The 25,632-nt window shown below is 42.2% G+C and overlaps 1 protein-coding gene across 3 annotated transcripts in view; it reads right to left on the minus strand.

Annotated features, from left to right (window-relative positions):
* Positions 1-25,632, minus strand: part of WDR37 (WD repeat domain 37) — a 284,920-nt gene that overhangs the window by 10,193 nt on the left and 249,095 nt on the right. For all 3 annotated transcript variants that reach the window (XM_077491119.1, XM_077491118.1, XM_077491120.1), the window contains 2 exons: positions 22,779-22,913; positions 4,815-4,929 (listed from right to left, as the gene is read on the minus strand). In XM_077491119.1, coding sequence (XP_077347245.1) covers positions 4,815-4,929; positions 22,779-22,913 — 250 coding nt within the window. The remainder of the gene's footprint in view (positions 1-4,814; positions 4,930-22,778; positions 22,914-25,632) is intronic.

The raw sequence follows: 25,632 nt of genomic DNA on the forward strand, positions 1-25,632 counted from the left end.
TTGATTCCCTTCCTCCTATCAAAAATATCGGCCTAAATCTTTACAGCCACTTTAGATAGCTCCCCCAAAAAAAGAAAAAAAACCCCCACCACAAAAACAACAATCACAGAGTTATTATGTTATTACATTTGGTGGTGGTCAGTACCAATTGAATTTTATCAACCCAAATGTCCAAAATGACCAACAAAAAAAAAAAAAAAAAAAAAAAACAGGGAAAAAGAAAAAAACAAAAAAAAAAAAAAACAAAGGGTTATACAATAACCGATGAATCCTCTATCATGATGTCTCAGGTGTTGTTCACTTCGAGATACCCGGAAAGAAAAAAAAAAAAAAGAGAGGAAAGTTTTTTCTTTTCTCTTCTTCCCTCTCCCTTCTGATCCGCTACTTCCTCCTCTCTATATTGGGCTACTAGTATTAATTAGCAGACTATAGGGTACACTCATATTATACAATCTTTAAACCATAAAGTATGTTTCCCCTAAAAAAAAAAGTCAGGAGAGTGTAAATCAACTTGTCAGCAGTAGGGTCTCTTACAGCAGCATTTAAGCTCTTACAGCGACTATTGTTGGTAACATAACAGATTTCCTCTTGCAGATTTTGTATAGGTGATTGTATACAAAAGAAGCTGTCCCCTATAGCCAGGGGGGGAGGGTTTCTGGGAAAACTCCCTTTAGTTAACACTATTCTTTCCTTTTCCCTCCCCTGGTAGCAGATAATTCCTATAATTGAGTTATTTCACCAGTAAAAATGTAGAACCAGCTCCAGCAGCCATTCCATATATTGCTCTGTCAGATCAAGTTATTCCTTAAGGCAAAAGGAGGTAGGGGGGGATAGGCTCCAATTTAGCTAGGGGTATCTCCCCTTCTCTAGCATAGCGTCCGTGTCCATGCCTCTCACCTCTCACCAATCCAGCAGAAACTCAGCAGAGACTCCCCTTGCTTCCCCCTCCTGCTGCTTGTCTTACCGCTCTGTCGTCTGTGTAGCACCTTCTGTCAGCCTCTTCTTGTGCTCCGGTGGATTGCAGCAGGGATCCTTGCCTCCGTTCCAGGGGTATGCAATCCAGGTCCCGTCCCGCCGTAGCAGCGACTTGGAAAACTCCGCTGCTGTGATCTTGGGCAGCCCCTCCGCTGGCGTGGGCTGCTGCTGAGTTTGGCGGGGGTGGTTCCTGGTCCTCGGAGCCGAAGAGTCAGGCCGCTTCGGAGCGGCGTCACGGGAGCACACGGCGTCACGGGAGCACACGGCCTCAGGCTATGGAGTCATGGGGAGATGCGTGGCGGAGGGAGACAGAGCAGGGACCTCGGGAGGCTCGGACGGGAGCTCGGACGGACGGACGCCTATCTCCTACGTCATGGCTCCTCCCCTCTGGAACCTATTACTTTTATTCCTATTACAAAGAATGTAAGCATCCCTTGTAATAGGAATAGTGTATGACAGGGCCTCTTTACAGTGAGATCTGGGGTCAATAAGTCCCCAGATCTCACCTCTAGGCTGGGAAGCCTGAAATCAAAAAACAACAAAAAAAAAAAAAGAAGAAAAAAACCCCAAAAGGTCTCAGCTTCCCAGCCGAGGCGGCGGCATTCTTTCAAATGCAGAGGCCGAGTGGGATGACATAACATCGCACCTGGCCTCCGAACGATCATAAAGACTTCTGGGACCATCCGGCCCGCCGGAAATCTCTATGGTTAACATCCGGTCCCAGTCGGTTCGTTCTCCAGTTCGCAGATCGCAGGGGCAAACTGGGAGAAGCACCGGAGGGCGACGTGACGACTTCCCCTCCCGTCGCCTGTAAGAATGATCAGCTGCTATGATCTTCCTCATGGTGAAGGGTATCGCCGGCTGGAAAAGATGATATCGGAATGGTGCCTGTAACTGCGCTCAAACTGGACGACGTCATATGACATTGGGTGGGTGGGAAACGGTTAAGGAGGCGTGTTCTATGCCAATATACTTTTCCTAACAGGTGTCCTTCGTTTTCCAGCTCAAAAAGTCGGGAGGTATGTTATAGGCATACTGTTTTCTATATTGGAGGTTATTGTTCCAATCAGATAAAAGGATATTTTTTCCTACTGGGTTAAGGAAGTTCTTCAGAACAGTAGAAAGGAAGCCAATATGTACCTATGGTGAAAGTCAGGCTTCCGACACAAGGGGGGAGCACAAGAGATGTGAAAACTTGGCTCTAACCCAAAAAGTATACAACAAAACTTTGGATATGTACGTTTTGAGATTACAGAAAAACCTACAAACTTTGTTATTTGAAGAAAGTTTGGGAAGAACTAATAGACTAGGAGAAAAGTGTTGCTATTAAAAAGGTGCATCATTCTTTTACAAACTTATATGGAATGTTGGTTTAAAGCATTTCTAAACAAAATCAAAAATGGTTTATACTGTATGGTGAATATCCACTTCAGCTCCAGGCCTATTTTTCACACTTTTGTTTACAGGTAAAAATCTGTATTTTCTTTTCTAGAAAATGAGTTAGAATCCCCAAAATATTATTCATTTTTTTAAAGCAGGAGCTCTAGAGAATAAATTGATGAGTTTTGCACTTTTTGTTAGATCTTTTTTTTAAATTTGAATGCAAAAGTACACAATACATAACCCAAATTCTTTGTAAAATATAAAGGATGATGTTACAATAAGTAAATAGATGCCAACCCATGTCACGCTTTACAATTATCACCATTGCAAGGGCGTGTGCAAATGACGTAAATTTTACAATTCATAGGCTATGCTTTAAAAGCCCTTCAAGGTTATGACTTTAGATTTACAGAGGAGCTCTAGTGCTAGAATTACTGCCCATGATACAACCGACGTTCATGGTGATACCTCACATGTGTGGGACTATTGCCTTTTGCGTGCGTGTGTAAGTCTGTAACGCAGTATATGCCTTTTCTCAAATGAATAAGCCATTTATAGCATATAGATAGGTTTTCTGTACCTTATTCAATAATTAGGTCACCTTATATGTATATACATGTATTCCCTCTTGGGATTATAGTCAAGCTGGGGAAAAAAAAACACCTATGTAGCCTACTTTGTAAACCCAGCCCAACGAGTTTCAATTCAAACTCTGTCAGAGGCTCCTTACCATGATCGGAGATGTGGCAAGTCAGACTGTCATGTTATCCTGACTGACATCATATGATGCCCAGTCAGGATAACAGAACCACTTCCCGTGCGTCAATCTGCTATTGGCAGGGCAGGAAGTGGTTAAACCACATTCACTTATGTAAATGTCTAGTCTTTTTTATCAATGATTGGTAATAAATAAACATGGTTATTTTTTAAACAAACAAAAAAAAATGTGCCTGAAAAGTCCATTCTTTCCAGTCCCTGTATCTACATAAAGTTCCACCCTCACAAACAGCAGTTAAGCTCTTTAATGTAGAAGAAACATGCAATGTCTCTTCTGCAATAAAATACAACTACCGTATATACTCGAGTATAAGCCGAGATTTTCAGCCTCTTTTTTGAGGCTGAAAGTGCCCCCCTCGGCTTATACTCGAGTCATCGCTGTCTGCCCGCTCGATCAGCGTGTCGAGCAGACAGACAGCGGCCATTCTATTCAAAAGCCGCGCCTCCGGCTCCGCCTTCGCCTGTGATAGGCGGAACACTGAATTTCCCAGCAGCCTGTGTTCCGCCTATCACGGACATCGTATCATCCTCGTACTACGGACGAGGATGATACGACGTCAGTGATAGGCGGAACACAGGCTGCTGGGAAATTCAGTGTTCCGCCTATCACAGGCGAAGGAGGAGGCGCGGCTTTTGAATTTTACAATGGCCGCCGAAGAGGGCACGGGACGGAGGCAAGGCAAGGCAAGGCAAGGCACGGCACGGCACGGGACGGGACGGAGGCAAGGCAAGGCACGACACGACGGCAAGGCACGGCACGGCACGGGACGGAACGGAACGGAGGCAAGGAGGCAAGGCACGGGACGGAACGGAGGCAAGGAGGCAAGGCACGGGACGGAGGCTCGGGACAAAGGTAGGCTGGACACACACACACACACACACACACACACACACACACATGGATACACACACACACAGGGATGGGTGGATGGATGGAGACACACACAGGGATGGGTGGATGGATGGAGACACACACAGGGATGGATGGATGGATGGAGACACACACACACAGGGATGGATGGATGGATGGAGACACACACACACAGGGATGGATGGATGGATGGACACACACACACACAGGGATGGATGGACGGACACACAGGGATGGACGGACACACAGGGATGGACGGACACACAGGGATGGACGGACACACAGGGATGGACGGACACACACACAGGGATGGACAGGCATGTCTCACCCTCGGCTTATACACGAGTCAATAAGTTTGCCAGTTTTTTTGGGGGTAAATTGGGGGCCTCGGCTTATATTCGGGTCGGCCTATACTCGAGTATATACGGTACCTACCTGCTTGTAGGCCATAATCCCATGATCAACCCTATAACTGCCATTTTTGATGGACAGCTTGGTCTGGTAAAGGAAGTTGATAAACAACAACAGACTTACTGACTGTATCGTGTAGTGAAAAAAAAAAAAGTCTAGAAAACGAATGAAGCCTTCACATCGAAGGATTGGCAATCTGCAATATATATTTTTTACATTTTTTTTGGCTTTGGGTTTATATACACTTAAAGTCTCCATTTAATTTCCAAAGCTAGGGGGAAAAAGATTCTGCCTTAGCCTAGCAGGAATTTGAGATTTACTGGCTTCTATTTTTTATTTTTATGTTCTCCTCTAGTCCACAGTCATGTAAAATAACATTGTAACTGAATCTGCTTACCTGTCTGTTGCTACGAGGAAGTCGTGCTAATCGAACTCCGGACATGTCAAATAACCGGACCTGTCTGTTGTCATGTGGAAGAGCGATGATCCTCTGCCCAACAGACACGTTAATCCTGGAAAATTGAGACAAATTTATCAGGAGACAAGAATTGGTAACACTGATCACGGCTGAGCACTATTCTTTTTCACTATGAGTTATTTGTGATAAACAGTTAATAGGATTTCTATCTAAGCAATAGTGTATGAAGCCCAACTCCAAGAAATCAGAAAATACCTTCTTGTGGTGGGACTGAGCCCACACCACAAGGTATACCTGCTCATTTACAGTGCCTTGCAAAAATATTTACCCCCCTTGGCTTTTTACCTATTTTGTTACATTACAGCCTTTAGTTAAATGTTTTTTTTTGTTATCTTAATTTTATGTGATGGATCAGAACACAATAGTCTAAGTTGGTGAAGTAAAATTAGAAAGATATACATATAAAACAATTTTTCAGAAATAAAAAACGATAATTGGCATGTGCGGATGTATTCACTCCCTTTGTTATGAAGCCCATAAAAAGCTCTGGGGCAACCATTTACCTTTAGAAGTCAAATAATTAGCGAAAAGATGTCCACCTGTTTACAATTTAAGTGTCACATGATCTGTTATTACATATACACACCTTTTTGAAAGGCCCCAGAGGCTGCAACACCTAAGCAAGAGGCACCACTAACCAAACACTGCCATGAAGACCAAGGAGCTCTCCAAACAAGTAAGGGACAATGTTGTTGAGAAGTACAAGTCAGGGTTAGGTTATAAAAAATATCCAAATCGTTGATACCCAGGAGCACCATCAAATCTATCATAACCAAATGGAAAGAACATGGCACAACAGCAAACCTGCCAAGAGACAGTCGCACACCAAAACTCACGTACCGGGCAAGGAGGGCATCAGAGAGGCAGCACAGAGACCTAAGGTAACCCTGGAGGAGCTGCAGCATTCCACAGCAGAGACTGGAGTACATAGGATGATAATAAGCTGTACGCTCCAGAGAGTTGGGCTTTATGGCAGAGTGGCCAGAAGAAACCCATTACATTTAACAAAAAAATGGCACGTTTTGAGTTTGTGAAAAGGCATGTGGGAGACTCCCAAAACATATGGAGGAAGGTGCTCTGGTCTGATGAGACTAAAATTGAACTTTTTGGCCATCAAAGAAAACGCTATGTTTGGCGCAAATCCAACACATTACATCACCCAAAGAACACCACCACAACAGTGAAACATGGTGGTGGCAGCATCGCACTGTGAGGATGTTTTTCACCCGTCTGGACTGAGAAACTGGTCGGGGCTGAGGGAAAGATGGATGGTGCTAAATACAAGGATATTCTTGAGCAAAACCTGTACCACTCTGTGTGTGATTTGAGGCTAGGACAGAGGTTCACCTTCCAGAAGGACAATGACCCCAAACACACTGCTAAAGCAACACTCCAGTGGTTTAAGGGGAAACATGTAAATGTGTTGGAATAGTCTAATCAAAGCCCAGACTTAAATCCAATAGAAAATATATGATTTAGACTTAAAAATTGCTGTCCACAAGTGCAAACCATCCAACTTAAAGGAGCTGGAGCAGTTTTGCAAGGAGGAATGGGGGGGGGGGGGGAAACAGGTGGTTTAATTGTGGCAAGCTCATAGAGCCTTATCCAAAGTGACTGAGCTGTGATAGCTGCAAAAGGTGATTCTACAAAGCATTGACTTTAGGGGGGTGAACAGTTATGCACATTGACTTTTTCTGTTATTTTGTGCTATTTGTTGTTTGCTTCACAATAAAAAAGAAAAAAAAATGTCAAAGTTGTGGGCAGGTTCAGTAAATTAAATTATGCAAATCCTCAAACAATCCATGTTAATTCCAGGTTGTGAGGCAACAAAACACGAAAAATTCTAAGGGCGGTGAATACTTTTGCAAGGCACTGTAGGTCTAGGTTAGCGTAAAAGCCATTTTTTAACCCGATCCTCCACTCCCCTGGTCCCCCCCCCATGCTTCCGTGGTGGATGGAGCATGCAGAGCTATGGACCCCCGACTACGTCACGACCACAAACTACTGGAGCAGCAGCAGATGGGTTAACTCTTCCTTTCTATGTCCCCTAGACCTAAATGAGTAGTGAACCAGCACAGCCCAGCCCCACTGCACATAGAAGTTTGAGTTTCCTGGAGTTGGGTTTAATTAAATAAAACCAGACACCATGCAGCCATCTTTCAATCCCTATGCTGGGAATATATAAGCAAAAATTATCACTAGCCTGATGAAGGGGTCCAGTGTGGTCCCAAAAGGTTGAATTCTAACTGCTGTGATCACTTTCATTAATGTCTTGAAGATCCACGGTGTGCTGGTGATATATGCTTTGATAAGCTGTAGAGCTGACACCACTGGGAAAAGGGACAGGGTGGGAGCTATTCATGCACAGGAGGGAAGAAAGAGAACTTCAAATTGGTTGCAGGGTGCTGGCTTGAGGAGGAAGTGGGGGGATAAGAGGAGGCAAATGAAGATTGGTTGTGACCACATAATGTAATGTGAACAGCGAGGAAAGAGCTGCCACATAATCTAATGTGGACAATGGTGGTGATCTAAGAGAGAATGTAGTGTGGTTAGTTTGGGGGCAAAGAGAATGTGGAACCCACAGCACTAAACCTTCCATAAGTGTAGTGAAAACACTGTGTGGGAACACTGACACAGTACACAGCTTGGGTTGGGTTAGCTACCAAAGAACACCATGGGGAAGACCGCAACAACATTGTGTAGTAAACAATATGTGGAGGGGACATAGGCAATGAGGATAAATTAATATCTCTACCAGGGATGATCATTTACATCTTTCACTAAGTACTCATTGCTAAACAACAGATCTTATTTGAATTGCTACTACTACTTTTTGATGAAAGAAAAAATAATGATCAGTGAGATCGTTCTGCTCAAAAGCCCTGGAGAAGATGTCGAAGAGGGATGGGGACCATTGGAGAAAGGGTAAGCTCAGCTCCACTTTACTAACAAATGAAAGGTAAGCATTGTATCTACCAGAGATGATCATTTAGATCTTGCACTAAGTAGTCATTGCTAAATATCATCTTATTTGAATTGATATACATCACTACTATTTGATGAAAGATAAAATAATGATCAGTGAGATCTTTCTGCTCAAAAACACAGAAGCTTCACTACATTTTGATGAGCTACATACCCACCAAAATGGAGGAGGAATTATGGAGATGGTTTATTTAAAGTAAAATTATGGCATAAAAATAAATTTTATAGCCCAGGGACAGTAGAAGACAAAAGAAGCAGAAGGAGTTGCGATTAAAAAAACAAAAACAAAAAAAATAGACAACACAAATGACCATACTGTACAAATGTTATATCTTGTTACCACTAAGTTACTTGAACACCATCAAAACTACAAAGTAGTAGATTGGACACTTTCATGTTGCTTGAAAACGTACTTTACTTAAAATTATGATTTTTTTCTCAGTAAAGAATGTACATGTACTTGATTGTCGTCTTTTGGGATTGGGGCGCACATGCTCCCTGCCGATCCATGCTGTGATTGGACGCAGCACGAGCTTGACAGCATATTTTAGACAATGATTTCAGCTGAAACCTGCTGATTGGCTGTGTCCAATCACACACAGAGTTCTGTATGTACAAACACCCAGAACACTGTGTGCATAGGAACAGCCAGATCAGAACGTAAAAGCAGAACACATTACACTTAGGAGCACAATTATCCCCTTGATTGCCCCTAGATGTTAACCCCTTCCCAGCCAGTGTCGTTAGTACAGTATCAGTTATAAAGTATAGTCACTGATCATTGTATTAGTGTCACCAATGATGTCAATGTCAGTGGGTGACCCTCCCAGATAGTGTCTGTTAGCACCAGATTTTCCGCCACCCTATTATAGTCAGACTAGTTGCTGATCACAGCCATTATAGTAGAGCATCTACAGCTGTGTAAATTCCAATATAAACCATAGTTTGTAGACACTAACTTTCACACAAACCAATTATTACACATTTATTGAGATTATATACATATATATATTTTTTTTTTAATTTATTACCATGTTTTATAACAAAGTGGAAAATATCTTTTTTTTCTTCCCAAAATTTTTGGTCTTTTTTCATCTATATTATAAAAAAATATAAAACCCAGTGGTGATCAAATACCAAAAAAAAGATCTATTTGTGTGAAAAAAAAATGATATAAATTTGTGTACAGTGTTACATGACCACACAATTGCCAGTCAATGTAGCACAGTGCTGAAGAGCAAAAAATGGCCCGGTCATGAAGGGGGGTAAAACCTTCCAGAGGTCAAATGGTTAAAGAGCTACTTTATTGTGAAAATCTGCACAACAATAACATAAGTTCCAAAAAATGCTGAGCCATCATATAATGACAAGCAGTAGTGGTAAATGGAAAACCTAGAAACAGCAATCGTACTCCATTACATTAATGTCTCAGCTCATTCGTTTGTCCTATTTCACACTTGTAATTTCTTGGCTGTAAGAGAATGAGGAGTATTCAAATTTTATTTATATAAAGCTACAGACTGGATCCATGTTGCTTCCTCTTGCAGCACTGAAATGTGATTACAGTTTGTCTGGAACCAGTGAGAAGCATACAAATGATAAAACAATGCCATAATGTATTTCTTGCTCCTTAGTTGTACAATGGGGCACGTGCTAAGATAAAGGACTCAATGCTGGGTTCCTGGAGAACAAAAACGGATTACAGAACCATACTTGAAATAAAACTTTCACTTTTTATGAAAGGACCAAAACAGTAACAGGAAAGTCTGCCAAAACAGATATTTTAATTCTTGGCAGACTACTGTACATGAAGCCAATTTACACGGGCAGAAAATAAAACTGCGTCTAGATGCATAGCTTTGCGTTGTATGCTCAGCACTATAATGATCAACATACACACAATTGCCCCTACATAAGAAAATGTGCAATGCATTTAGCGTTGCACAAAAAAAAAGTAGGACACTGCTGCAGATTTTACACGCATACGCCCATCAACATGATTACGTTAGGCTTGTATGTTATGCAGGTTCTTTTAGGCTCCATGCACACTAGAATTTTTTTATAAGCTCAAAAAATGCTACAAAAAATGCTGGATGAAAAATGCTAATAGCGTTTTTGTGTCGGCTTGTAGTAGCGTTTAAGTCATGTTTTTTTATCATTAGAAATATACAGGATATATATAGCGCCAACAGTTTACGCTGCTGCTTTTAGGAGAATTAACGTATTAGTGTTTTTACAGTACATTAAGAAATAATAATACAATTTTTTTTAAAAGCGGTCTAGTAGAGTTTAGAAGAAGCGTTTAGGGTTTTTTTTTCTACTGGGAAAAATGCTATGAAAAAAAAGCTACAAAAAAATACGATTTTTATTACAGCTTACCTGTAAAATCCTTTTCTTGGAGTACATCATGGGACAGAGAGCCTTAAGTAATTACTTAATGGGTTATAGGCTACCTTCAGGCAATGACACTGGTAAACCCAATCAGGGACATTTACTCCCTATATAACCCCTCCTCCTTCCAGGAGCACATCAGTTTTTGTGGCAAAGCAATATACTTAAAACCCAAAAGGGGGAGTGACCTCTGTGTCCCATGATTTACACCAAGAAAAGGATTTTGCAGGTAAGCTGTAATAAAAATCCTATTTTCTTTATCGTACAATCATGGGACACAGAGCCTTAAGTAATTACATAATGGGAAGTCCCATAGCACTGTAACTTGAGGGGTGGGAGAAACAACTAGCAGGGTACAGCCAGACTTTAGGATCTATACTGCTGCCTGCAGCACACTGCGCCCCGAAGGTGATATCCTCATACCTCCTTACATCCACTTGATAAAATTTTGTGAATGTAGGAACGGAAGATCAAGTTGCGGCCTTACAGATCTCAGCCATGGAGGCCTGGTGACGCACTGCCCAAGAAGCACTAACTGACTTGGTAGAGTGTGCACCTTAACTTGAAAACGGGGAAATCTTACCCCTTAAATCATACGCTTGAATTATCACTTGTCGAATCCACTTAGCGACAGTGGATTTTAACGTTGTTTGTCCTTTCTTAGGACCCTCTGGCAGAATAAAGACATCAGTCTTACGAATCTGAGCAGTTGTCTAAAAATTGATTTTCACTGCTCTCACCACATTAAAGACAAGGCAGTGACTCTTCTTCCCTGGAACATGGTTTTGGAAAAAACAATGGCAGGACAATATCTTGGTTCAGGTGAAATCTGAACCACTTTAGATAAAGTCTGGACAAGGGCGTAACACCACTCTGTCTCCATGACAAATCAAATATGGCTCTTTAGAAGAAAGAGCAGCCAATTCCGAAACACTTCTTGCTGAGCATATAGCAACCAAAAATACCAACTTCCTTGTCAGAAGGACTAGGGGAATATGTTGTATTGTTTCAAATGGCTGTTTCTGTAACACAGACAAAACTAAATTTAGGTCTGAAGTGTTCAAGGGAGGTTTGACGGGCAGAATAAGCCACGTCACCGCCTGTATAAAACTCCGGACTACAGAATGAGTAGCAAGTGGTCTCTTATGCAGTTGAATTTTGCCTGAGGCAAGAACTCCCTTTCCTCAGCTGCGTCTATGATCAGACCCAAGTACTCCAGCTTTTTTAGTGGTATTAAGGAAGATTTCTCTAGGTTTGAGAATCCAATACAACTTTTCAGATAGTTGGTTGTAGTGAGTACGATTTGCTCCAAACGAGCCACCGACTGATCTATTAGCAATAGACCATCTAGATACGCTACGACTGTTATGCCCTTAACCTGGCTAGAGGTAGGGCCAGAACTTGGGTGAACACCTGGAGTGCTGTGGCTAGCCCAAAGGGCAGGGCTACAAACTGGAAATGCTGCTGTTCTAACTCGAACCGCAGAAACCTTTGATGAGCGGGAACTATAGGGACATACAGATATGCATCCCTGATGTCGATTCATGCCAGAAGTTCTCCTCCTAGAAGGATAGAAACTACTGATCATCTCCATGTGAAAGGAGCTGATCTTCAGGAACTGATTTCTTAGATATAGAATGGGTCGGACGTTTCCATTTGGTTTTGGTACCATGAAAAGATTTGAATAAAAACCCCAGACCTTTCTACTTTGTGGGGATCTGTATGATCACCCTTTGAGATATTAATCGATCTAGTGCTTGAAACAGAGATTTCCGTTCTCTGGATCATTGGGAACGCTTGACCTCAGGAAGTGAGATGGTACCAAGCTTTACCATGGAGATGACCCATCTGTCTCGATCTTTTCAGACTTCTGAAAACTGCAAAAAGTCCCCCCCCCCACCTTGGTGAGGGGGGTTGCCTCCTCATAATAAGGATTTAGGATTCTGGCTTGCAGATTTCCGACCACAGGACTTCTTTTGAGTCTGGGTCTGACTGAGATCTTCCTCTAGAGTGTGACGGTGGAGGCCGTCGCCCCTGCCTAGAGTCGGAAGCCCCTGGTGTAGGGGAAAGAGCCAGTTTTAAATGAAGGTCGTTTTCTTTTGATTGGCAAAAGAGTATTTTTCCCACTAGAAATAGTTTGGATATATTTGTCCAAGTTTTCTCCAAATAGTCGCTCCCCATGAAAAGGGAACCCAGTTATGAGATCTTTACATGGTGCTTCAGCTGACAAAATTTTTTTAAACCATGGGATTCTATGCATATGCACAAGCATAAGCGTAAGGTGAGATGCCTGGGGAATAGAATCTTTAATGGCATCTATTGCAAAGCATAATGCCTTTGGTAGTTCAGCCAAATCCCAAGCTTGTTGTTCAGGAAGCTCTCCTGTTTAAATTGGTCCTTTAGGGATTGACAGACGCTTATTGCAGCGACTGCAAACTGAGTAATGGCACCAGCCATGGAAAAAGTAGATCTTACCAGGGATTTCAACTCCTTATCTGTTGTATCCTTTAAGCATCTGTGCATTGTCTACTAGAAAAGTTAGGCGTTTATTCACATTGGAAATAGCAGCGTCAACGGCTGGTATTTTCCATCTTTTGGAGAATTTCTCCTCCAGGTGATTGCAATTTTCTTAGGAGGGAGAAAATGCTTATCTGGGTGATCCCATTCAGCAAAAAATAAGCTGTTCTAGTAATGCATGCGCAGGAAACGCATGCAAAAGTTGAGAGGGTTTTAAGGAACCCAAGAAACCGAACTTTCAGGAGACTCCGTTAGGGGTAGCATGAAAGTAGTAGAACCATCTGCATAAGATTGTTTCAGCAATTCATCAGATTTGAGAGGCTGAAAAAGGCTCATCTACTGTGGTTTCCTCCACAGAGGAATCATCATCGGTTTGTTTTTCCTCCCGATCAACTGAGTGTAACATCTAATGGATCTAGTGCGCTTCCTGTTTGCAGGCTGCTTGTTTTCTCCTTGTCAGCCAAGGAGAGACTTTAACAGCTGTGTTGTACTTTGTTTTTAGCCTGCCCTGTATCCTTGTGGATGTTCACGGCATTGTCATTAGGCCCACCCCCTCTGCGCTTGTGTGCAGCGTTTTTCGGGTCCACCGACCCAACACAAGGGGGGGGAGCAGAGCAGAGACCCATCCAGCAGCAGGCACAAACAATAATTAAAACATCCACAGTAAAAAACAATTAGTGGTATAACGGGACCTCTGTACCCCTCTCAGCCTCCACCGTGGCGGGGGGTAAAGTGCTGCTGTCCACCTAACTCTCTGGTCCCATCAGAGGGAAGAAAAAAAATGTTTGCAACCTTCTCTTACCTTGCAGTCTCCCTCTACATGCTGCTGCAACACGGACTGAGCTTACAGTGAAGACAACATTTTGCAGCTTTCTCTTACCTTGCAGTCTCCCTCTACATGCTGCTGCAACACGGACTGAGCTTACAGTGAAGACAACACAGTAAGGTTTGTGCACAGACTCCCTCTAGTGGAGAATTAAGGTATGCCAACATTTTTCCCCTAATGGAAGAAATATATAGACATTTTTAATACCCAAGTTTCTTCCCTTACCTTATCCTCGCCTCAGGATTTGCTGAATTAACAATCCATCCAACCTTCACCCATCACGGTGGACTGCGTAGCAAACCTTCAAGAACTGGGTCCCTAAAACGGGGTTCCAACTGCCCTGGACCCGCAAAGCATCCCATTAAGGAAGTTTGGATAATAACTAAGCCCTGGGTTTCTGGGGTCCAGCCCTACAAAGAAAAGCGTTACAGGCAAAACCTTGTGCTTCGGATACGAGGCCCCAGGTACCATCCTTTTAGGCCTTAATGGCACTCTGGATGGATCTGGTCTTTATGGAGGGTATTTAAATCCAGCATGGATTCCTCCAGCGCACAAATTCACTCGTGACCAACAGCTTTAGACACTGGCGAAAAAAACGATGTGCTCCTGGAAGGAGGAGGTGTTAGATAAGGAGTAAACATCCTTGATTGGGTTTAAAAGTGTCAACACCTGAAGGTAGGCTATAACCCATTAAGTAATTACTTAAGGCTCTGTGTCCCATGATGTACGATAAAGAAAAAAAAAATTTCTGCTCCTAAATGCTGAAGCTCAAAAACCATTAACAGCCTAAAGTAGTGTACATGGACACACAGAACAACATTTAGCGTCCAGGAGAAAAAAAAATGCTGACAACACTTCTAGGAGCTTAAAAAAACGCTAGTGTGCATGGAACCTCACTTCTGCCAGCAAGAACTTTTCTTTCATGCAGAAAAATATATATACACCCATGTGAATAAGCCCTTAAAGTAGTGTATATTTTGTATATATTTTAGCAGCCCTAACTACTCTCCAGGTTTCAGAACACTACAACCCCACCACTACAAAAACTCATTCACACAGCCTTCTTGCATGTCTACCTAATGCAAGTTAAACTCAAAACTCCACAGAGGGAGTAAGACCATATGTGATATAAGTAGCATGATTGCAGACCTAAGAACTAGGGTGAAGAGGCCTTGCACTGGAGTTTCAGGAAGATAAAAGACTATGGTGGTGACTCAAACCATTGGCATCTTCCCAAAATAATCTGGGTCCAAAGACTCTTAACCAGTCCTGTCCTCAAAGGCTGACAAAAGTGCATTCTATCCCCACTACTAGGCAGGGGACATTGCTGCATTACATAATCACTTGTGTAAAGTCAAATTTATAGCAATTTAAAATGTTTCTAAAGGCAATTTTTTTTTACTTTTTGTAAAATGTGTGTTTGGGCTCAGTCAGCGCTGCTCTGGCCACTCGTTTTGAGGTGACCAAACTCCAGTGGGACAAAATGTTTCAGGTGTGTATGGCCAGGGTAATGCTGGCTGAGGCTGAAGACACACACCGTGACTGTCGGGTCAGTTTTCAGCTGTGTCTTTTCCATGGTTTGTCTACATTCTGCATTGGTGCATTTAGACACCTGCTCCTGTGTCGGTGGGGAGATCCTGAAGCCTCCAGCTTGGTGCGCCACTACAAGCCCTAGGTGACCACATTTTATCCTTATTTGTTCTGTGCAATGGTTTAGCACAGAGCAGCCCTTATTCTCCAGTTCTGGGATCCCCTACTGGTGCTCTATCCTCTTGCTGAGTGCCCCCATAGTAAGCCGCTTGCTATGGGGGCACTCGTGCATGCTCGCTCATTCCCGAGCTGGCTGTGTGTATTCAAAAGATACACACAGAGTGTGGATTGGCCCCACCCCCTCTTCAATGGATTGACAATGGCTCCTGCTGCAGTGTCTGAGCCAATGAGAGCGAGCGCTAAGAGAGTCTCTACTATCGTGCATGTTGCTTGATCAAGCTCAGGTAAATATTTAGGGGTATAGAATATTCTGGTTTTAGGTGCTGAAAGCAGTACAATTATTTTGCATGGAAATTTGGTGTTTTATATTGTAGTCCTGTAATTCTTAGGAATAACTCTCTTAAATCTGTTCAAACCAGAGTCTAGCCTAGACATCCCGGGTATAATAAAGTTTATAATATAATAAAGAATAATAAAAATGATTCAATAATGTAATCAAATCCTAAAAACACTGAAAAAGGGACACTTTTTGGTTGCTATGGACAATCTCCAAATTTCAGGCAGAAAAAACAGTATTTATAATATAAAAAAGTGCATGCAGGGCACTGCACAGACCACTAGGGACTAAGGGGGTGTGTAATTTTTTAATACAGTGCTGTAATCTGTAAGATTACAGTACTGTGTGTGTTTTGTGTCTTTTTACTTTTTTGAATTTGGCGCCGATCTCTGTTCCCGTGCGCCGTAATGTCGCAGGGAATGGAGCTCGGCGGCATTCGGCACTGAAAATCGAGGGGAGGAAAGCTCGATCACACAGAGCGGAGGACATCACTGGATCCAGGGGACAAGGTAAGTAACTCTCCCTGTGGCCTAGAGGCGATTCAGTTCGCATTGTGCGCTATACAAGTATTTCATTTATTCATTTATTTATTTATTTATTGTGTCCTCCCCTGCATCCAGCGATGCAATCCCGAGTCTGGCTCAGGGTTACCGCTTGTAATAGTAAAATCCCAACCCGAGCCAGACTCGGGATTACCGCCAGGGAGGTTAAATACCACTGAAAGAAAGCTATATTTGTATGGAAAAAAGGATGCAAGTTTCATATGGGTACAGTGTTGCGTGACCGAGTAATTGTCATTCAAACTGTGAGAGCGTTGAAAACTGAAAATTGGTCTGGTCAGAAGGGGGTGTAAGTGCACTGTATTGAGGTGGTTAAGAACAGATGATCGCCCTGGGACAAACGCATCCATGAGCAATTGTCTGTCCCTACCAGCAAGTAATTGCTCCATTTCTGCTTTGTCAAAAAAAAAAAAAAATGACCAGATTTCCAAGTACCCCATCCAGCATTAGTTTATCCTAAAGCTCAGTTGAACCCTCATAAAGTATTACTGTAAGTTGCGTTGCATATAATGTAGAAAATATGCCACTTATTACCGTTTATCGGCTATGTGCTACATCAATGGTTTAAAAACCCTGTGCTGTCAGAACACAGCAGAGCCAAACCACAGCTCTCACACACAAGCTCTAATACTGTCTGACATGCCACACTGAACACTGCAGTAATTAACCACTTAAAGTGGTTGTAAACCTTTGCAACCAACTTTGACCTACAGGTAAGCCTAGATTAAGGCTTACCTGCAAGTCCAAGAAATATCTACTAAACCTACACGGTTTAGGAGATATTTGCCGAAAGACAGGCACTGCTGTCTACAGCACATGCGCCGTAGACAGCAGCGCGATATGCTGCTAGTGGCGGCTCCCGTGCGCATGCGCGGGAGTGACGTCATCGCGGCTTCGCCGAATGACAGCAGCAGAGCAGCGAGACCCACCAAGAAGATGGATGCTCCGGACTACAGGGGACACCGGTGACTTCGCTGGCTCCTGTGTCAGGTAAGTGACACATAATGGACTACTATGCGATGCATAGTAGTCCATTATGCTTTACCTTTGCAGGGAATCAAAGAGGAAGTAAACTCATCAGGGTTTACTTCCTCTTTAAGGACCGAGCCTCTTTCTGAGATTTGCTGTTTACAAGTTAAAAACATTTTTTTTTTGCTAGAAAATTACTTAGAAACCCAAACATCATACTTATTTCTCTAACACCCTAGAGAATAAAATGGTGGTCGTTGCAATACTTTCTGTCACACCGTATTTGGGCAGTGGTCTTACAAGCACACTTTTTTGGGGGAAAAAATACACTTTTTAATTAAAAAATAAAACAGTATAGTTAGCCCAATTTTTTTTATATTGCGAAAGATAATGTTACGCCGAGTAAATTGATACCCAACACCGTTTTCATATGCGGGCAATACACAAGTATGCGTTCACTTCTGCACGCTAGCTCGTTGGGACGGGGCGCGTTTAAATTTTTATTTATTTTTTATTCACAATTACCTTTTATTTGTACACCGTTTTTAAAAAATAAAAAAATAAAAAATGGTGTCACTTTTATATCTATTGCAAGGAATGTAAACATCCCTTGTAATAGAAAAAAGCATGACAGGACCTCTTAAATATGAGATCTGTGGTCAATGGGGTCAAAAAGACCTCAGATCTCATATTTACACCAAAATAAAAATAAAAATATATAAAATGTTGTCATTTAAAAAAGTGTCCCTTTAAGACCTGTGAGGCAGTGTTAATTTTGGCAGCAAATTTCGATTTAGTTTTAGTCCTAGGACTAAAATGGCATTTTAGCTTTATTCCCAATTTAGTCTTCTGCAATTGTTTTAGTTTTAGTCGTATTTAGTCGACTAAATCTGCAGTACATTTTAGTTGACTAAAATGTGCTACGTTTTAGCAGACTAAAACTCATTTTAGTTGTCTACAATCGAACAGGTGTAATTAAATTGTAATTAGTTAACATTTCTCTACAATTTCCAAACTCATTATATACTGCTGGAGTGAAAAATCTAATATGTTATTATTTATGGTATTGAGGTATAAACATGCACTACAGACCAGTGTTAATTTTGAAGTCAAATTTCAATTTAGTTTTAGTCTTAGTCTTTTGACTAAAATGGTATTTTAGTTTTAGTCGTATTTTAGTCATCTCCGTTTTAGTCGTATTATAGTTGACTAAAATAGTATTCATTTAGTTCACTAAAATGTTTTAGTTGACGAAATTAACACTGGGGTGGGGGGGGCCATCTTGCCCCTTCATGTCAGGCCATAGGAAGATTCCGATTGCCTCCGCTGATGGCTCCGGTACCAGATGGCGGCGGGAGGGGGGCCCATCTACCGCCACCGATAAAAGTGATCTTGCTGCTTATCCGCCGCAGAGACCACATTTATCTTAAACTGGACCGCTCACTGAAGAAAAGTATACCGGGTTATGGCAGCTAGCTGCTGCCAAAACAGCGATATCCTCCTTCAAACAGCCGATGTATAACGACGGTGGGCGGTCCTGAATTGGTTAAGGGGGTTTAATTGGGTTTTAACTTCCTTTCAGTGTATTTTTACTTATATCCAGTAATTTTAAAGCTCAAAGAAATTGTCTAAGGGAGCCCTTTATGGTTTTAAATAATACTTGCTGTAACATTTGTCTTTATTTTCATAAACATGGATTCCGCGTTTAACCACTTAACAACCGCCCATTGCCGATTAACGGCATCAGGGCGGTTGTTTAACTCTAAGAGGCCGTTAATTAACGGCCTCCTAGAATTCTGCTCTCGCGCGCCCCCTGGGGCGCGCACACGAGAGCATCCGTGACCGCTGGGTCCAGTGGACCCGACGCATCACGAATCACGGTAAGCGGCCGCTCATCGCGGCCGTTTACCACGTGATCGCTCCGTCAAATGACGGAGTGATCACTTGTAAACAAGCCGGCGTCATGTTATGACGCCGGTTCCTCCCTCCCCCTCTCTGTACCGATCGGTACAGCGGAGGGGGAAGAGATCGGTGTCAGCAGCGATGTGGGCTGCATCTGCAGTGCCCACATCGCTGCTCACCGAAAATTAACCCCTCAAATCCCTGCAAATACTCTGCATTACTCTGCAATTCCCTGCAAATACTCTGCATTACTCTGCAATTCCCTGCAAATACTCTGCATTACTCTGCAATTCCCTGCAAATACTCTGCATTACTCTGCAATTCCCTGCAAATACTCTGCATTACTCTGCAATTCCCTGCAAATACTCCGCAATGCCCTGCAACACTCCGCAATGCCCTGCAACACTCCGCAATGCCCTGCAACACTCCGCAATGCCCTGCAACACTCCGCAATGCCCTGCAACACTCCGCAATGCCCTGCAACACTCCGCAACGCTCTGCAATACCCTGCAACACTCTGCAACACCCGCCAATACCCTGCAACACTCTGCAATGCTCTGCAACCCCCGCCGATACCCTGCAACACTCTGCAATGCTCTGCAACCCCCGCCGATACCCTGCAACACTCTGCAATGCTCTGCAACCCCCGCCGATACCCTGCAACACTCTGCAATGCTCTGCAACACCCGCCAATACCCTGCAACACTCTGCAATGCTCTGCAACACCCGCCAATACCCTGCAATGCTCTGCAACACAGTACTCTGCAACACCATGCTCTGAGATACCCAGCCATAGTCGGTGATACCCTGCAATACCCAGCCATAGACATCTCCCGCCGCCCTCCGCCCTCCGGTGCTTCTACCGAATCGCTAATACGATCAAAGCCAGAATCTTTTTTTTTTTCAGGCTTCCCAGCTTAGAGGTGAGATGTGGGTCTTATTGTCCCCACATCTCACTGTAAAGAGGACCTGTCATGCCATATTCCTATTACAAGGGATGTTTACATTCCTTGTAATAGGAATAAAAGTGATCAAAAAAATTATTTTTGGGGAAAAAAATGTCAAACTAAAATAAATAAAGTAAAATGAACAATAAAAAAAAAATGTTTTTTTTAAAGCGCCCCTGTCCCCATGTGCTCGCACGCAGAAGCGAACGCATGCGTAAGTCCCGCCCACATATGAAAACGGTGTTCAAACCACACATGTGAGGTATCGCTGCGAACGTTAGAGCGAGAGAAATAATTCTAGCCCTAGACCTCCTCTGTAACTCAAAACATATAACCAGTAAAAAAAATGTAAATCGTCGCCTATGGGGATTTTTAAGTAGCAACGTTTGCCGCCATTCCACGAGCGTGTGCAATTTTGAAGAGTGACATGTTAGGTATCTATTTACTCAGCGTAACTTCATCTTTCACATTATGCAAAAATTGGGCTAACTTTACTGTGTTTTTTTTTTTTTAAGCACAAAACAGTTTCTTTTCCAAAAAAAAGCATTCGAAAAATTACTGCGCAAATACCGTGCGAGATAAAAAGTTGCAAAGACCACCATTGTATTCTCCAGGGTGTTTGCTAAAAAAACATATATAATGTTTTGGAGTTCTATGTAATTTTCTAGCAAATAAATGATGATTTTTACATGTAGGAGAGAAATGTCAGAATTGTCCTGGGTGCTCCAGAACGCCTGATGGCGCTCCCTGCATGTTGGGCCTCTGTATGTGGCCACGCTGTGTAAAAGTCTCACACATGTGGTATCACCATACTCGGGAGTAATAGCAGAATGTGTTTTGGGGTGTAATTTGTGGTATGCATATGCTGTGTGTGAGAAATAACCTGATAATATGACAATTTTGTGAAAAAAAAAAAAAAAGTAAAAAGAATCTTGATTTTGCAAAGAATTGTGGGGAAAAATGACAACTTCAAAAAACTCATCATGCCTCTTACTAAATACCTTGGAATGTCTTCTTTCCAAAAAGGGGTCATTTGGGGGGTATTTGTACTTTTCTGGCATGTTAGGGTCTCAAGAATTGAAATAGGCCGTCAGTCCTTCAGGTGTGATCAATTTTCAGATATTGGCACCATAGCTTGTGGACTCTATAACTTTCACAAAGACCAAATAATATCCACCAATTTGTACTTATTTTTACCAAAGATATGTAGTAGTATAAATTTTGGCCAAAATTTATGAAGAAAAAATTTCTAATCTGCTAAATTTTCTAACAGAAACAAAGAAAAATTCGTTTTTTTACAGAATTTTCGGTATTTTTTCTTTTATAGCACAAAAAAAAAAAACCCAGCGGTGATTAAATACCACCAAAAGAAAGCTCTATTTGTGTGGAAAAAAAGGACAAAAATTTCATATAGGTCCAGTGTTGCATGACTGAGTAATTGTCATTCAAAATGCGAGAGCACCGAAAGCTGAAAATTGGTCTGGTTATTAAGGGTGTTTAAGTGCCCAGTGGTCAAGTGGTTAATTAAACAGTACACATACTGAGAGACTAGGAAGAAGATTATTATTAGCGTATTGCATACTACATGTGTTTCTTTTTAAAGAAAAAAAAAAGGACTACCATGGATTTCAATGTATGCCATTTTTCACTTGAATTAAAGTAGAACTAAAGGCAAAAAAAATTATTTTTTACCCCATTTTGGATAAAGTAAGGGAGGGTTATAACCCCCTGTGAGATTATTTTTTGCCACCTGTGACCCATTTCTCTTCACTTCCTGTCCCTTAGCAAAACAGGAAGTGAGAGGAAATCTCTCCAAAGAGAATTCCTTGGGGACCCCCTGGTCACCAGAACTAGTTGTCCCCATTTGAAGATTTCCCCTCAATCATTTTTCTGGGGACAACTGAAAATTCAGCATTTTCTTTTACTTTTGATGATAAAGGTAATACAGGACAAATAGAACGAGTGACTCTCCCCAACGGGGGCACAGACAGCAATAAATACTGACAGGAGTTCTAATCCTTCTCTACTCCATCCAAAACTTAAAAAAAAAAAAAAAAAAAAAAAAGAAGATTTGCTTTTAGTTATACTTTTAGGGGAGAAAAAAAAAAAGTTATCCATCTATCTACACACACACACACACACACACACAATTAAAAATTAAATCAAATTATAATTATATACACACACACATACACATATATATATATATATATATATAAAATATATTATATATATACACACACCTATACCTCCCTAGAGATGGATGGAGAAAAAGAGAAATGTAAAAGCATGAACTGTGTATTGAAGTCCATAAAGAAGTGTGGGCTGAGCTGTGATCCTCGGTAATACAAGAGGCTTCTTCTACTGGGCTGTCGGATTTTGTCTTAAGAATAGAGTTTGTTAAGAAGGTAAAGGCACGTTCTAAGGACTTTTCCTTCTTAAAAGACTTGACATTTTCTGTCTGAGTGATGTAGAACAATTTTTCGCTCCTTTGCTGCATTCTTTAACAAGTAGGGATAAAAACAGTGATATACCTGTGTGGAGCTTCCAGCAGGGAGAAAATACTTTGCATGTTCATCAAAAAAAAAAACATCCAGCAACCACAAATAAAATCACATGAAAGAGCTATGTCAAATGGTGTTCTACTAATTCAAATACAATCTTTGTAAAATACAAAAAAAAAAAAAAAATGTATACTTGCATGCTGCTTATAATTTAATAAAAACATGTTCCTTGTACCTGTTTACTGCTGAGTCTGTACGAATAGTAGCAATGGGTGATCTCATGTTCTTTAAATCCCAGACTTTTACTGTACGGTCATCACTTCCTGACACCACATTGTCCCCCACGGTAAATACAGCAGAGGTCACAGTGCTTAAGAGGAAAAAAAACAAAAAACATTTTAGTAACAGGTTAGTATGTAGTGAAATATTTTTTTCCCCTATACAGTAAAGCATAGATACTACCTTTAAAGTGCACCTGTGTACAACCAGTGACCTCTGTAGCGTGGCATCATCACGCACGTAACATTTCTTGGGAGAGCAGCCCATGGATTTTCATAGATGGCAAGATGTTAGGCGGACGCTATCCTATACTGACACAGGACGGTGCAGTGAGACATGGGGATTTGTAGCGATATAGCACAATTAAGAAAGTGGGAGTGGGCAGAACTACGGAAGTGTTGAGATCTTCTCATGTACAATGGCCATGACTATACCAGCACTCCACATCTGATGCAAATCCATCCCCCCCACCATGCACCTAGAGGCCAACTGGCCAGTTGCACTAACATACACCTCAACAATATGAGCACAAGCCCCTGCCTTATTACACAAAAATACATTCATAATGATGGACTGAAGATTAATGCTTGCAAATTCACAAATTAAAGAGCTGCTCCAGTATTTTTTGCCATCTACCTGAACCTTGTTTTCGACAAAGGATTATAGTAGGGATGAGCCGAACACCACAACAAGCCCCCCCCCAGTTCAGTTTGCAGCAGAACAATATGAAAAGGCAAAACATTTGTGCGAACACCGTTAAAGTCTATGGGACACGAAAAGTGCCAATTTAAAGGCTTATATGCAATTTATTACCATAAAAAGTGTTTGAGGGGACATGTATCAATGCAAAAAAAAGTTTAAAAAAGTTTTTTTCAGGAGCAGTGATTTTAATAATGCTTTAAGTGAAACACTCCTTTAAATATTGTGCCTGGGGGTGTCCTTAGTATGCCTGTAAAGTAGCGCATCTTTCCCATGTTTCTAACAGTGCCACAGCAAAACGACATTTCTACAGGAAAAAATGTAATTTAAAACTGCTTGCGGCTGTAATCCATTGTTGGATCCTGGCAATATAGATAAAAATACCAAAACAAGTGTATTGGTGTGGGTACCAGGACCTTCGGATTAGATTTTAAATTTTGAGCTCTGCCATAATAAACACCATGTTTGGAGGTCAAATGGCATAGCACATCACCCCCTAAAAAACATACCAACAGTGACGTTTGGAGGTGGGAACATCATGGTGTAGGGCTGCTTTTCAGCATACGGTACCAACAACCTTCACAACATTGAAGGAAGGATGAATGTTAAAATGTACCAAGACATTCTTGATAAAAATCAGCTGCCATCTACCAGGATGATGAAGATGCCCAGGAAACTGAATTGGTTTAAAAGAAAGAAAATAACGCTGCTAGAATGGCCCAGCCAATCACCTGACTAATCCAATAGAAAATCTATGGAAAGAACCAAAGATCAGAGTTGATAGAAGAGGCCCAAGGAACCTTCAAGATTTGAAGACTGTGTGGAAGAGTGGGGCAAAATCACACCCGAGCAATGCATGCGACTAGTTTCTCCATACAGAAGGCATTTGAAGTGGTAATTACCAACAAAGGATTTTTATCAGGTATTAACCACTTGCCGCCCGCCCTATAGCAAATAGACGGTGGCAAAGTGGTTGCCTAATCCTGACCGGACGTCATATGGATTATGAGCCGCTGCGCGCCCCCGGGGGCGCGCATCGCGGCGATCGTTGTTGCGGGGTGTCAGTCTGACACCCGGCAACTACGATCTCGGTAAAGAGTCTCCGACAGAGACTCTTTACCACGTGATCAGCCGTGTCCAACCACGGCTGATTACAGTGTAAATAGGAAAAGCCGGTGATCGGCTTTTCCTCACTTGCGTCTGTCAGACGCGAGTAGAGGAGAGCCGATCGGCTGCTCCTCTGACAGGGGGGGGTCTGTGCTGATCGATTATCAGCACAGCCCCCCAGAGGATGCCCACACTGGACCACCAGGGACGCCACCAGACCACCAGGGATGCCAAGGACAAGGTATGCCACCCTAGACCACCAGGGATTCCAGTCAGTGCCACAATGGATGCCAATCAGTGCCCATAATGGATGCCAATCAGTGCCCACAATGGGCATCACTGATTGGCATGCATTATTGATTGGCACTGATTGGCATCCATTAGTACAATATATTATAATACAGTTCCCATCTGTGCCGCCTATCAGTGCCTACCCATGCCCACCTGTGCCGCCTACCCATGCCCACCTGTGCCGACTAAACCATGCCCACCTGTGCCGACTAACCCATGCCCATCCATGCCAATCCGTGCCAGCTATCAGTGCCAATTTGTGCCACCTATCAGTGCCCATCCGTGTCGCCCATCAGTGCCACCCATCAGTGCCGCCTATCAGTGCCGCCTATCGGTGTCCATCAATGCCACCTCATCAGTGCCACTTCATTGGTGCCACCTCATCGGTGCCCATCAGTGCCGCCTTATCATTGCCCATCAGTGTAACCCCATCAGTGAAGGAGAAAACTTACTTATTTGCAAAGTTTTGAAACTAACAAAAAAAAAACATATTTTTTTTCAAAATTTTCGGTATTTTTTTATTTGTTTAGCAAAAAATAAAAACCGCAGAGGTGATCAAATACCACCAAAAGAAAGTTCTATTTGTGGGAAAAAAATGATAAAAATTTCATTTGGGTACAGTATAGCATGACCGCGCAATTGTCATTCAAAGTGCGACAGCGCTGAAAGCTCAAAATTGGTCTGGGCAGGAAGGTGTTTAAATACATTTCAGT

The sequence above is a fragment of the Lithobates pipiens genome, unplaced genomic scaffold (assembly GCF_037356315.1).
Source record: "Lithobates pipiens isolate NorthernLeopardFrog02 unplaced genomic scaffold, aLitPip1_a1.2 Scaffold_19, whole genome shotgun sequence".
In the NCBI taxonomy this organism is placed as follows: Eukaryota; Metazoa; Chordata; class Amphibia; order Anura; family Ranidae; genus Lithobates; species Lithobates pipiens.